The 12,107-nt window shown below is 36.2% G+C and overlaps 2 protein-coding genes across 2 annotated transcripts in view; one reads left to right on the plus strand and one right to left on the minus strand.

Moving 5' to 3' along the window:
• The window catches only part of LOC135694211 (uncharacterized), an 8,387-nt gene extending 4,813 nt beyond the window's left edge, over positions 1-3,574 (plus strand). Inside the window, exons 6-7 of the mRNA XM_089111661.1 lie at positions 1,570-1,672; positions 2,158-3,574. Of these exons, the coding sequence (XP_088967787.1) occupies positions 1,570-1,672; positions 2,158-2,449 (395 nt within the window). The 3' untranslated portion in view covers positions 2,450-3,574. The remainder of the gene's footprint in view (positions 1-1,569; positions 1,673-2,157) is intronic.
• Positions 3,325-8,884, minus strand: LOC135694215 (proteasome subunit beta type-1-B). Its single transcript, XM_065212914.2, has 7 exons — positions 8,744-8,884; positions 7,346-7,453; positions 6,987-7,068; positions 5,689-5,720; positions 4,880-4,977; positions 4,130-4,236; positions 3,325-3,592 (listed from the first exon to the last, which is right to left on the minus strand). Exons 1-7 carry the CDS (start codon positions 8,791-8,793, stop codon positions 3,407-3,409), a joined length of 663 nt encoding a protein of 220 aa, XP_065068986.2. The 5' UTR covers positions 8,794-8,884; the 3' UTR covers positions 3,325-3,406.
• Positions 8,885-12,107: the final 3,223 nt, after the last annotated feature.

Consider the following 12,107-nt stretch of genomic DNA (forward strand, 5'->3'; position numbering starts at 1 on the left):
ACATTTTCACTGAACATGCACTGGACAAATGTCCAACGTAAATGTTGCGTCGTTTTGCCACCTTGTCCAGTCTTGTTCAGCGATGTTGAGTGTTGTTCAGTCGATTTTGAAGGCAGTCAAAAATGTTCAGTGGACAGAATTAATTTTCTTTTGTTCAAAGATGTTGTACAGAATTCGTTCAGTCGTTTTGCCACTCTACTGAACATTGTCCAGTTCGCGCACGCGCAATTGATTAATGGTTATAATTTGGCGTCGATTTATTTCCCATTTTTCCCATTTTCCCATTGTCATCACCGCGAACGAAATGGAAACAACGTTAAAATTCAATTCGACCAATAGCAGAAAAAGGCCTTTCATTAGTAACGACGAGTCTTCTGATAAGATTAGCATTAGTACCGATAAGGAAAACGATGTCAGAGAGCACGAGGACGGTGATTTTGATGAACCTAGCTGTCCTAGCCACTTGTCAATAATACACTCTATTGCACCAATTCGACTTACGACCTCGTTTTGGAAATTTCTCCAAACTTAATTGTACGACTTTTTTAAGCTCAGATTTGGTTTTATCGTCATAATTTTATGCGGGATACCATTTTCATATTATTTGAGCTTGTATTTTAGATTTAACCGAGAAATGAAGTTTGAAAACTTGTAAGGGATTTGACCGCAAAAATCGTTCCGGGGGGACTTTACCCCACTAGTCGCCAATCACGGTCAAATCCTTTATAAAGTTTTTATCTTTATGTCGTCATAAAATCAATATCGTGAGCATAATCATAATGAAAACTTACAAGTAGACTAAAATCATTGCTGTCAATCCGAATTTGTAAAAAATTTTGTACAAAAGAATTTGAAGAATTTTTCAAAATGAGGCCGTAGGTCGAATTGGTGTATTCATACGATAACACGGTTAGGGCTATGAAAAGTGTATTTTCAAAGATAAAGAGATGCCCTGTTGCCAGTTTTCCCACCCGCATTCTTCAACAGGGAAAAAATTCACTGGACAATGTTCAGTCGTTTTGCCACCACCAATATTTTCTTGATGTCCATACTCTGAAACAAGTGAGCAATGTCCAGTGTGTGACCAGTGCAAATGTCCAGTCGTTTTGCCGGGGCTTTATGTTTCGCATTGAAACAGGGATGTTACAGTATAATATGTCGCCAAAAAGGAAATACCGTCAAGAGAAAATATAACAATATGTCAATAACATGTTCCCTGAAGAAGTGTGTTTGGGCTGCGGTGACAATAGTGAATTCATAATTTTCATGGTTTTGGAGTACTCGCGTGTGTATTTATTCTTTCCCACAAAGTCTCTGAAAATTCAAGGCAAACAGATCAACGCGTGGGTATACTTTTTTGCCTTGCATTCACTTTTTAAGCTAATTTATTTTTTGCACTTTTATCAACCGGCCCTCAAACCGACCGGCCCTTCGGGCGATCGCCCGAATAGCCCGACCAGCCAGTCCGCCCCTGATCCTATTTATTGCTTGATTTACCATAATACTTTCAGCAGATTATGGTTCTCAAATTGATGTTATTTTATTGCTACTGTTGTTATTTTATGACAGAGAAAGAAGAAGCTTTGCAAATGGCAAAGAAGAAAGCAGACGAGGCCCTTGCTTCCAAAGATGATGCCATGGCCTTGCCACAGAAATGTAATGAATTCAAGAGGTTAGTTTTATCAAGCGAGATTTGCTACTTTCGAACCTTTTAGTTAGTTTTGTTTCTTCTGGCGAAAAAATCACGTCTATGCACTTGGTTAATGTAAACTAAAATTTTAACATGAGTTTAATTGATAGTAGCTAGTGTACTGTGTGTTTCTTGTCACTGTCTTTCCGCAAGGGTTTTTCTGTCCAATACCCCGTTTACGCCGTCCCGTGCAACTTTGGAACAGTAACAGAACTGTTGCAGTTTGCCATTCCGTGGAACTAGCACTGTGGAACCGGGACAACTTTGCCCTGCTATCCGTAACAGTTTTGACACTACCATAAAAACGAAGGAGCTTTGTACCGCTACGGTTCCGATTTTGAGAGGGGGACAGTGTAAACGGGGTCCAGTTTTTTCTTGTTATCTTACAAAATACTTGGATATTTGGTGGACTAAATTTCGTCATTTTTACAAAGGTTTTTAATCGAGTAGCCCTGATTATTTGATAGATTATCTGAAGAGCTAAGCAACTGCCAGAAACGTTCCGAAGAACTAAGCAGGCGAAGAAGGGACCTGTTGTCAGAGCTCTATCTTTGCCAGCAAGAATTCATGAAAAAAGATTCATACATGAAGACAATTCAGTCATCAACTGTTATCTCTGGTAGCCAGGCAATGAAAACAGGGAATGACATTGGATGTGCAAAAGGAAGTTCAGCTGATGAAAGCCACAGCAACAGGAGGGTAAGTCTGTTTAAAAGCACAAAAAGTAATTCAAACTATTCTCAGAATGCCTTTCGGTAGTTGAGCTGGACAGTAAAGAAATGAAAGCAAAGGAATGAAAGCTAAACTTGGTTGACAATAGCATGAATTTGAAATGGCTGACTTACAGAAAACAGTTTATAAGTTCAAATAAACGATTTCGAGATCTCTTTATAGTTATCTTAGATGGGCCTATAAAATACAAGAGCAAAGAAAATCAAACTATTTAGAAAAAAAATTAGTAAAAGAACTGTCATTAATTGATTCTTGAGGGCTTTTTTTGCCGTTTCTTGAAGTAGAATTTATTGAGAAGACTGGTGGGATCATGCTTTCCCCACCAAGCAAGGAAGTTTGAAGCTACTTTTAAAACTTTAGAGCTAGCACATCTGTATTTACGTGTTTCAACAAAGTCCTTGGCCAACACCTTGTCTGATATCTTCATTAAACTATAACCGCAAAATATGTCAACAGTTGAAAACCTTAAACTAAACACTGAATCACATCTGGACAAATTAAATCCACCCCCAAGGCTTATTTTAATTATAACGGTATGTCAATAAAAGCCTGAAATGACAGCAAACGTTTAAAATCTGCAATAGACTTTCGATTTCTTTGACTTATATGTGATGATTTGGCGATGAGACCAAACGAATGAAATATAAAAACGACGGTTTGCGAATATACTTACAGGTCGTACATAAACGCCATGTAACAAAGTTCTTTTCAAACATTAGAGGATTTCAAAACATCCCCTTGTATCTCCTTGCCGGCGCACTTAACCTTAAAGATTCTAAAGACAAGAAATTGTCCATTCTTGGATATTTACATATTTACAGGTTTTAAACAAGAAACCCGTAAAAACAATTTTAGATTTTGCAGTTAGCTTAAGAAGGAGTTTAGAATAAAAGAAGACTGAATCTTGAATGAGGTTATCTTTCTTCAACAACCATCTTACAGAACACTAAAACATTGAAAGAACATCACTAGCTTTAAATCAAGTTAATCTCTCCTCAATGGGAAAAATTCCTCTGCAATGCCATCTTTAGTTATGACATTGATAAGGACACCATCGCCTGTGTGGATATCACGCTCAGCAGCAGAAATGAAAATGTCCTTTACAAACTGCAAGCACTGTTCTTTGGTCAATGGCTCCTTTGATGGATCTTGTTGATTCATTCTCCCTACCTACAAATTAGATCTTTGTTACAGGTGATGTTATTTGGGTAAGGAAAGATAAAAGCTTTACTAAAAAAGTGAGCAGCATTCAATCAAAAATGAACTGCATGGGCCGCATTAATGACAAGGTGACAGAGATCAAGAATATAAAATGGATTATATATTCCTCTTGTGTGCACAACTTTCTGATGACAAAAGTTTGGTAACCGACAAAAACTAAAAATAAATTCCAAGGCAATTGATTAAAACTAGTAACAAATGGGTGATAATTCTTGCTCTCCTAAATTACCCAAATTAATTCTATTAGTAAAAATTAAGACAGAAAATATTACAATATGGAAAAAGGAAAGGTAGAAATGCCAGAAAACACAAAGGTAAATGTAGATAAGTTAGAAGCAAATGTAAATATTTGTTCCATAGATACTAGATAAGATACCAGTGGATTTTGGAAAAATAGTGGGAAATCTTGGAAAAAATATGGTCAAATGCCAGAAAAGAAAGGATGTATGATGACAGCAATATCAATATCAGTGTTGATAGAGTTACCTGATTGTCAAGGAATGGTTGCAACATTGCTGATGATGACCCTTCTGCTCTGTATTTCTCTCGTTCATATGATCCAACTGGATCAAAACTGTAAACAGCACCTTTGCCTAGTACATAAATGCTAAACATTTAGAAATATGATGATTCGGAACCAAAATTGTAAAAGAGTGGCTATAGTTTCACCAGAATTTGATGCTACCCTTTATTTACCCAAAAGGAAAATGGAAGGCAAAATGCACTGAATGTTTGAAGAAAATTGCCATGTTCATCAGCAAAATATTTTGTTCAGCAGACATTGTGCATGGTAGTGTTTGAACAGAAAAATTAGCAAAATGGTTCACAGAAAGCTGTGATTCTGATTTAGAAAACAATGTGCTAATTGTAACTTTTGAGCATGAAGTTCAGATGAAAGAAAAAAAATCAGATGAAAGAATTTGTAGATGAGAAAAATCAATAGGAATGTATTATTCCATTAAATTGGAAGTAATAATCATGTTTTCAAAATGACCTCTCTCGTTCTTCCTTCTGATATTTTGTCTGCATTAGTTTAGTTCACTTAATTTTGTCAGCCAATGTTCTTCCCTATAGGTAAATGCAACTATTTCATACATCCTAATACTTATTGCTTCTTCAAACGTTGCATTTTCTGTAACTGATTATTGAATATATGGTGCACATCATTCTGCTTGAAAAAAGGAAAGAGACTCTAGCAGCACATTATTTATACAAATCTTGCAAATAATTGCTTGCCTTCAGCATCAAGCCCAGCTATGATGTTATATGTGTAGTATGGGAAGAATCTTCTATAGTAGAGGATAGTTTGCAACATCTGTGCAATTGCTGAACAGCTGTAAGGTAGAAAATATTGATAGTTTGAGTTTCCAGGGCATTTTCTAAAATGACAGTATCTTTTTAATAAAGTATATGCTTAAATATTGCTCTCTTTCTATATTCAATCAATACTAAACTCAGTTTGATATACATTTATATAAAAAAAGCAACTTAAAGACAGGAAGTGGGATTATTCAACCCTGTTGATACCTAATTTCCAAACAATTAAGTAAATCAATAAAGAGGAAGTTTTCCAATACCTGTTTCATAAACAAGGAATGATATAGCAAATGTGTTAATCATTTAATTTTGTAAGCAAATCCTTTTGAATCAAGTCCCAAAAATGCCACTGTCTTTCATATCAGAATTGAAAACAATTGATATCCAATTGACTTTTGGAGTCTTAAATGTTTAAAAATATAAACAATAACAAAAGGACAATCTGTGGAAAATAATAGTGCTTCTCCAAAAAAACGATTGCTGGAAAATGGAGTCATGTAATTGATACCCCAAAAAAGAAGGAACTTTATTGCTCTGTGGGACTATCTTAAACGGCATTTGGTGTCTGCTGACTTTCAGATGCTTGTTGACATTATGACTTATGATTTCAGGTCTCTGAAGTCAATTCTAACTACGATAATTCATGCAATAATCAAAATTTTGAAATTGCAGTGCTCAAGGCAACTATACTTGAAGCAGTAAGAAAAGCTAAATAAATAGTAACAAACCTCATAGTTTTGCCATGCTCATTTTCATATTTCTAGAAAACAAGACATAATACATTGTATTTACATGCAGGAAGCAGGATTTTCCTGTACAGAACAGTCTGTGTGTAGGCTTTGAGATCATAACATTTGCTTATAGTAACTTTAAGCCTAAAGCCTTCTAGCTTTGGCTGAAAACTCTTTGGATTTAATAACTAGCCTGTATGTAGGCTGTGAGATCATAACTAGCGCTTTTCGTAAGAAATAGCCCAAGGGAGTGACCCATCGCTTGTGTGATTTTTCTTGCACAAGTGATCGCTCGGATAGTGATAGCAATGATCCTGTTATAAGGTAGCAATGAGCTTTAATGCACTCCAAGAAAGAATAAATACCTAATACAAATGTGCTTCATTTATAAACTTTATGTATATCATGAAGGTCATATAGACTTTATTGCTGGATGATGGCAAAATGTTGTTTTATACCTTTTCAAAAACTGCCCAGAAAATGTCCCAAGTGCTTTTGTAGTTCAAATACTAAGTACCTAAAGTATTCCTGAATATTCGCTGTTGGAATGGTTTTCCAATGCATTTTTTCATTGAGATGTGGCTAAGTCAGCTTACTCATATTTCCTGTGTCTTGATATAGAATTGTGTTAATTGATGAGACATTTGTTCCTCACAATTTACCATTTTGTGCAAGCCGTCAAACGATCACATGGTTGGGTCTGCGCGAGTGCTGATGCGATCGTGAGTGACAGCTTGTGTCAAACGAAAAGCCCTGCATAACATTTGCTTAAAGTAATTTTAAGCCTAAAGCCTTCTACCACTGGCTGAAAACTCTTCATATTCAAAAACTAGTGTCTCCAATGCTTTCACTTTTTATAAAATTGAACAAAAGGTGGAAAATTTAATTTTTTTCATGTGTACTTTTCATTTTCAACATAGAAATATATGTGACAGCTATCCTGTCAATTTTCCAACTGGCTGTTTTCAAAATCCGCATGAGATAATTCCAGTTGGTGAGTGCTTGGCCCATCAACAATTTGACACTGATGAGATTTATAATAAAGAGTATTTGGGGAAACCCTCTCCTTTCCCATGACTTGATGCTTAATCAATATGATAATTTTCTTTTGGTTGTGTATATTAAAGTTTTATCATTTTTTGTTAAATCAAATTGAATAAGGAATTCAGATTTCAATGTTGAAAGTGTTTGGAGGTATATACAACAAGAGCCCAAAATTCCTAAGAGAATCATGAACGCCAAGGACATTTATGGAAAAACAAATCTCTTTATCTGTATGCAAGTTTTTAACATACCTTCAATCTCATTGCTACATTTCTTGTCACTGTTAGAGCATCTCCATGAAAACCAGTGCAACCAAGGACTGTACTCTTTGTCCTAGATTAATATATATCCCTTTCTAGCCAGATTGAACATAACAAATAACAATTAAATAAATGTCAGCTACAACAGACAGGTAAAATCTATTGGAGAGATTGTATATAATTTGTCCTTGAAATCTTGAATTTTGGTAAACTTTGCAAAAGAAAACAGAGTACATCATTAGCCTTTAAATGCTTAACTTCAACATCAATCACAAAAACACGCTTAGTATGAATCAAAAACTTCAATTTGCAACAGAGCTATTATTTTTAAGTGGTGGTTCTCTACTCACAGTTTGTATAACTTTGGAGATTCTCTCGAATGAATGAGAAATCCTTCGCTTAGTCGTGTGTCTGATGCTATGATTGTGTAATCGTCACCAGCTATGGCAAGAACAGTTCTACAAAAGAAAAAACTACTCATGAAACTGACATTTTTCTTGATTTAACTGCAAAATACTGACCCAACTTTCATTCTCTATGTCAAATGCTACTTTTCCAAAAACTGAGCTTTTTTGTTAACACAGGTGACATTAAAATTGGGATTTTGATAACAGAATCTTATGAGATTGACACATGGTTTTGTAGTAACCGAGAGGGTCTCGAGCAAGATGAGCTACCAATGTTTGCTCTCACTGAAAGCATAATTGTATATTCTTTGAAACTGACTTTTATTTCTATGTGATGTTTGACAATGCTTAACATGCATTCTTACAATGAATTATCTATGAGATGAGCAAAATTGTACTTTTGAAGAGACAAACATATATATAAGGGGTGCATTTACATAACATTTTTGCTCCTTAAACTGGAGGTTCTGCTCACAAAAATCATTCAGTTTTCTGTATGATTTAACTTTAAAGTTACTTATTTTGCAGTATTGATCTGCTCAATGACATAACTTAAAAATGTTTAGATACTTTTCAATTGGGATAAACATTATCAGGTAGAAATTGCCAAACTCATTCTTAAATTAGTGCTGAAAACACACATAGCACTCTTCTAAGTACAGTGCAAAAAGGCTACATTACTACAACACAAGACAATCTCACTAATCCATAAATCTTAAAAAACTCTTTCCTAATCTTAAAACTCTTTCATAAATCTTAAAAAAATTCAATTCCTTGCCACCAGAATTGAAAACTTATCCAACAAGAATTCAATCGAAATTAAAAGTTTTTCTACTGCACAATGAATATCTTTAATGATATGTCTGTTTGCGATTTCCTTTGTTCTTCTCACATTTTACATATTATATGAATCTCTAAACACAATTTTCTGCATTACCTAAGTTTTCATAATTTTTCATTCTATTTACAGTTGCCGTTATTAACCAATTAAAATTAAGGCAAATTCTTTTTTTAAAACATCACTGAAACACGTCACAGGGGCTCCAAAACTCGCATATGCCTGCAGCTACGCGTTGCCAAAATCATCAATTTTCGAACATGGAAGGGCACACGTCTTCATTGAATATTATCATCTCTTTCAGCGTATTACGATAGGGGTATTGAAGATTATCATACTAGTTATTTGTACATCTAAATTTGTTTATTGTATTCAATTATGCATTGATGAAAAAAGTTTGAGAGTTTGGCTGGCAGTCTTCATTATGAATTACATTGATGTCGTTATGTCGAGATCATATCTAGAGTTGTTGAACTGTGAATATAAGCTTTTGAATTTCTTACCCTCCGTGGAATGAATACGGAGAGAACTGTCTCTGCATAGAATTATTCATGTTTTTTGACAGCAGTAAAACACCGTTAACGTCGCCCTGACACAGCAAAATGCAGTACAAACTGTCCTCTTATTACTGCCTCGTGCGCACGTAAAGCCTCGGCCTCGGGCTTCAACAAGAGGCAATCGAAACTGAGATCAAATGAAATAAAATCAAACTTTTTTCATTCAGCAACAATCGTAGATGCATTAAAAGTATACAATAACTAAGATTATAATAGATAAACAAAACTACATAACAATGTTAGGATAGCTAGCTAAACGTAACCAAGGACACTGAGGTAAACCCAAAAGTTTTCGTGTCCAGTACCCTTTATGGGTTGATTACAAATACTTTGGTTTGTAAATGTAATACGCTTGTACATGAAAAATATTAAGATTTAAAATTTTACGTGATTTGAATTTTTAGCATAAAAAGCAAAAACAGAACAAATCAGAAAAAGGGGTAAAAATAAAAGTTAAAAAAACTATGAAAGCTTTGCATTCTTCCCATTCTTCCCAAAGATCCAGACTGCAGCAACCTACGCTTAAGCATAAAACAGATTATATTTGATGTTTTTAAGGTTTCCCAGCAATGAAAATAGCATTGATAGTTCCGACATTTACCCTACGTTTGTACATTGTCTCTAGTGTGATTATGTTTTTGTTCAAGTCATAATCACCAAAGGGCAGGGATGCTGTCCGTAAAAGTCAGGAAGGAGTGGCTGTGCTGTAGGCAAATTCGAGAGGCCACACCCATGACCAAACCCTTACCATTCCCAACATGCCAACACAGTATTCATCCAACTAAATAAATAAGAACTCACTTGCTTAGAGAGCTCCGCCTCCCAAATTCTCTCTGTATTTTACAAGGGGGCTGAGACCCCTGAGTCCCCCTCCACAGCATCACTGTTTAAAGGTTAGCAGGGGTTCACTGGCACATACACCCATTATGATTTAGCTACATAGGACGCACAACAAACGATTACAGGGCAACCGGAGCCGGGGGGCCACGGGGGCACAGCCCCCCTGTTTGTAAAAAGTGTGAAAAGTGCCCTTTTTGAAAAAATATTGCGTGTACTATTTTCAAAGCCAGATATTTTTCCTTTAGGCGCCAAGTACAACAACTTAAATCGAGGCGTTAATCAAGTGCTTCTCATTAGAGAGAGGGCGCTCATTAGAGAGAGGGCGCTCATTAGAGAGAATACGGTAGGTCGATTAGCGTACTACTTTGCAGTGTATGTAATCTCGGAGAATTCAATTGGCCTAAAGATTACAATTTAGCTGTTTATTTTTTGTCTTTCTAAATTTTGGAAGGGATATAGACTGAAAACTCGTTTTGAAATATATAAAGACTGAAAATTTGCTTTCAAATAGATAGAGCCTACAAGTTCGATAATTCCTTTCAATTTTGTACACCATATCTTTGGTTTAACTTGTAAGTTTTTGTTACTTTTATATGAATGATTGTATTATTGTTGGATTATTATTTTTGGTATGTTGTAATTGATCGGAAAATTTGTCGAATATAATGCACCTACCATGAGTACGGGGGAAGGATGTGTGCCTGCCGCAATCTCCACTTACAATAAAAACAAAAAACAAATAAGGGTAAATCGAATTTTAAAGAAAATCTGAATCATACGTTGATGAAAGGTTTACACAAACGAAAAACTTCAACGTCCATGAGGAATTATGTAATTAAGTTTGCCCAAGAGTGTTTGTGCCCGTTTTATTCCTTTTGGCCCCCCCCCCCCTGCTCAAACCTGCGTCCGGCGGCCCTGCGATTGGGAAAAGGGTAAAACAACACGTTCCTTCCCACATAGAAAAGAACAGCTGTAATAGAGCTAAAATAATGCCAGCCTTAGTATTGGGATTGTTATCATTTTGTATCCGTAGTTAGTTAGATTCTGAAAGATTCGGAAAGACATTCGTAAGGTATAGACATAAAAGGCTAGATATTAGAAGTTTTAGATTTAAGGCACATTTAGACCAGGCAGTGTTTGAGAAAGACTACGCTGTACCTCGTTAGTCGTTACATATTTCGGGATATTATAATAGGTATTAGAGTTCGCGAAGAACCGTCGTCGTTTATGTTAGCTGTTTAGATTAAAGTTTAGCCGTAGGATGTTATAAGATGGACATGGAAGGAGAAGTATAGCCGCTCGCAGAAATCGTCATATTCTTCAAAGTTTCATTCATCTATCGACGTAAACATCCATTTAACACAACCCTCCCTCAGAGAGAACAGCCTCCTCAATGTTGCAGGTCTAAAACACCGTTGGACAACACCCTTTATATAGCCCTAAAGGACGAAAATTCATTTTGGCACCCCTCATTTTCGATCAGCAAGGGGGCAATTGCTGCCTTGCCCCCTGCCAGCACAACACTGGTACGCAGCAATTCATATCAAGACGCAGTAATGTGAGGGGAAGAACCGAGCATTTGATTGGTTTCTTTTTTCATTGACCAATCGGACGCGGCTAACCCAAGTGTTTCTGTATACACAAGTTGCGAGAACAAAGGATTACTTTTTCTATGTAGGTATATAGGCCGAGATGGTCCTTGCATACTTGCATGCAGAGAGATGCATAGGGAGTGAAATCTTTCAAGATATTACAGTACAGGAGAAATAACCTTATTTTGTTTCGACTAGAAAAACCTGGAATAAATAGTGAGAGAGAGAGACTTGTAGCAAGTCCAGAAAGAACCCAACCGTTATACGGTACCTGTAAAATAAGAACATAAGCAAAAAAGCCTAACTCGGGACCTAATTGCCAACCCAACCGCGGGTGTATCCATTCGTCTCCTTGAGATACTTAACTGAGAAGTGTTGAGTGCGACGTCATTTGACGGAAACCGGCACGACTAGTCAGACGCGGGTTTAGCGCAAGATTTAACCCGGGACCTAATTACTTATGCAACCCGGGGCGAATCCCTTCGTCTCTTTGAGATACTTAACTGAGAAGTGTTGAGTGCGACGTCATTTGACGGAAACCGGCACGACTAGTCAGACGCGGGTTTAGCGCAAGATTTAACCCGGGATTTAATTACTTCTGCAACCCGGGGCGAATCCCTTCGTCTCCTCGGAATACCTATCTGAGAAGTGTTGTGTGCGACGGCACCACTGGTCAGACGCGAAAGTAGGGCTTAACCTAGTACTTTGAGAACCTCTTATTTATATAGTGTACCAAAATTTTATTTATATCATAGATTAATTAGACTTGTGAAACTTACAGGATCAGGAGTTTGCAAACTCATGCGCCTTTTCTGCTACAATTGATATTACAATGAATTCAACTTATATATGGATGTAACAAAAATATAAGCTATATT

The sequence above is a fragment of the Rhopilema esculentum genome, chromosome 11, assembly GCF_057945365.1.
Source record: "Rhopilema esculentum isolate cy_ngs chromosome 11, ASM5794536v1, whole genome shotgun sequence".
Lineage (NCBI taxonomy): Eukaryota > Metazoa > Cnidaria > Scyphozoa > Rhizostomeae > Rhizostomatidae > Rhopilema > Rhopilema esculentum.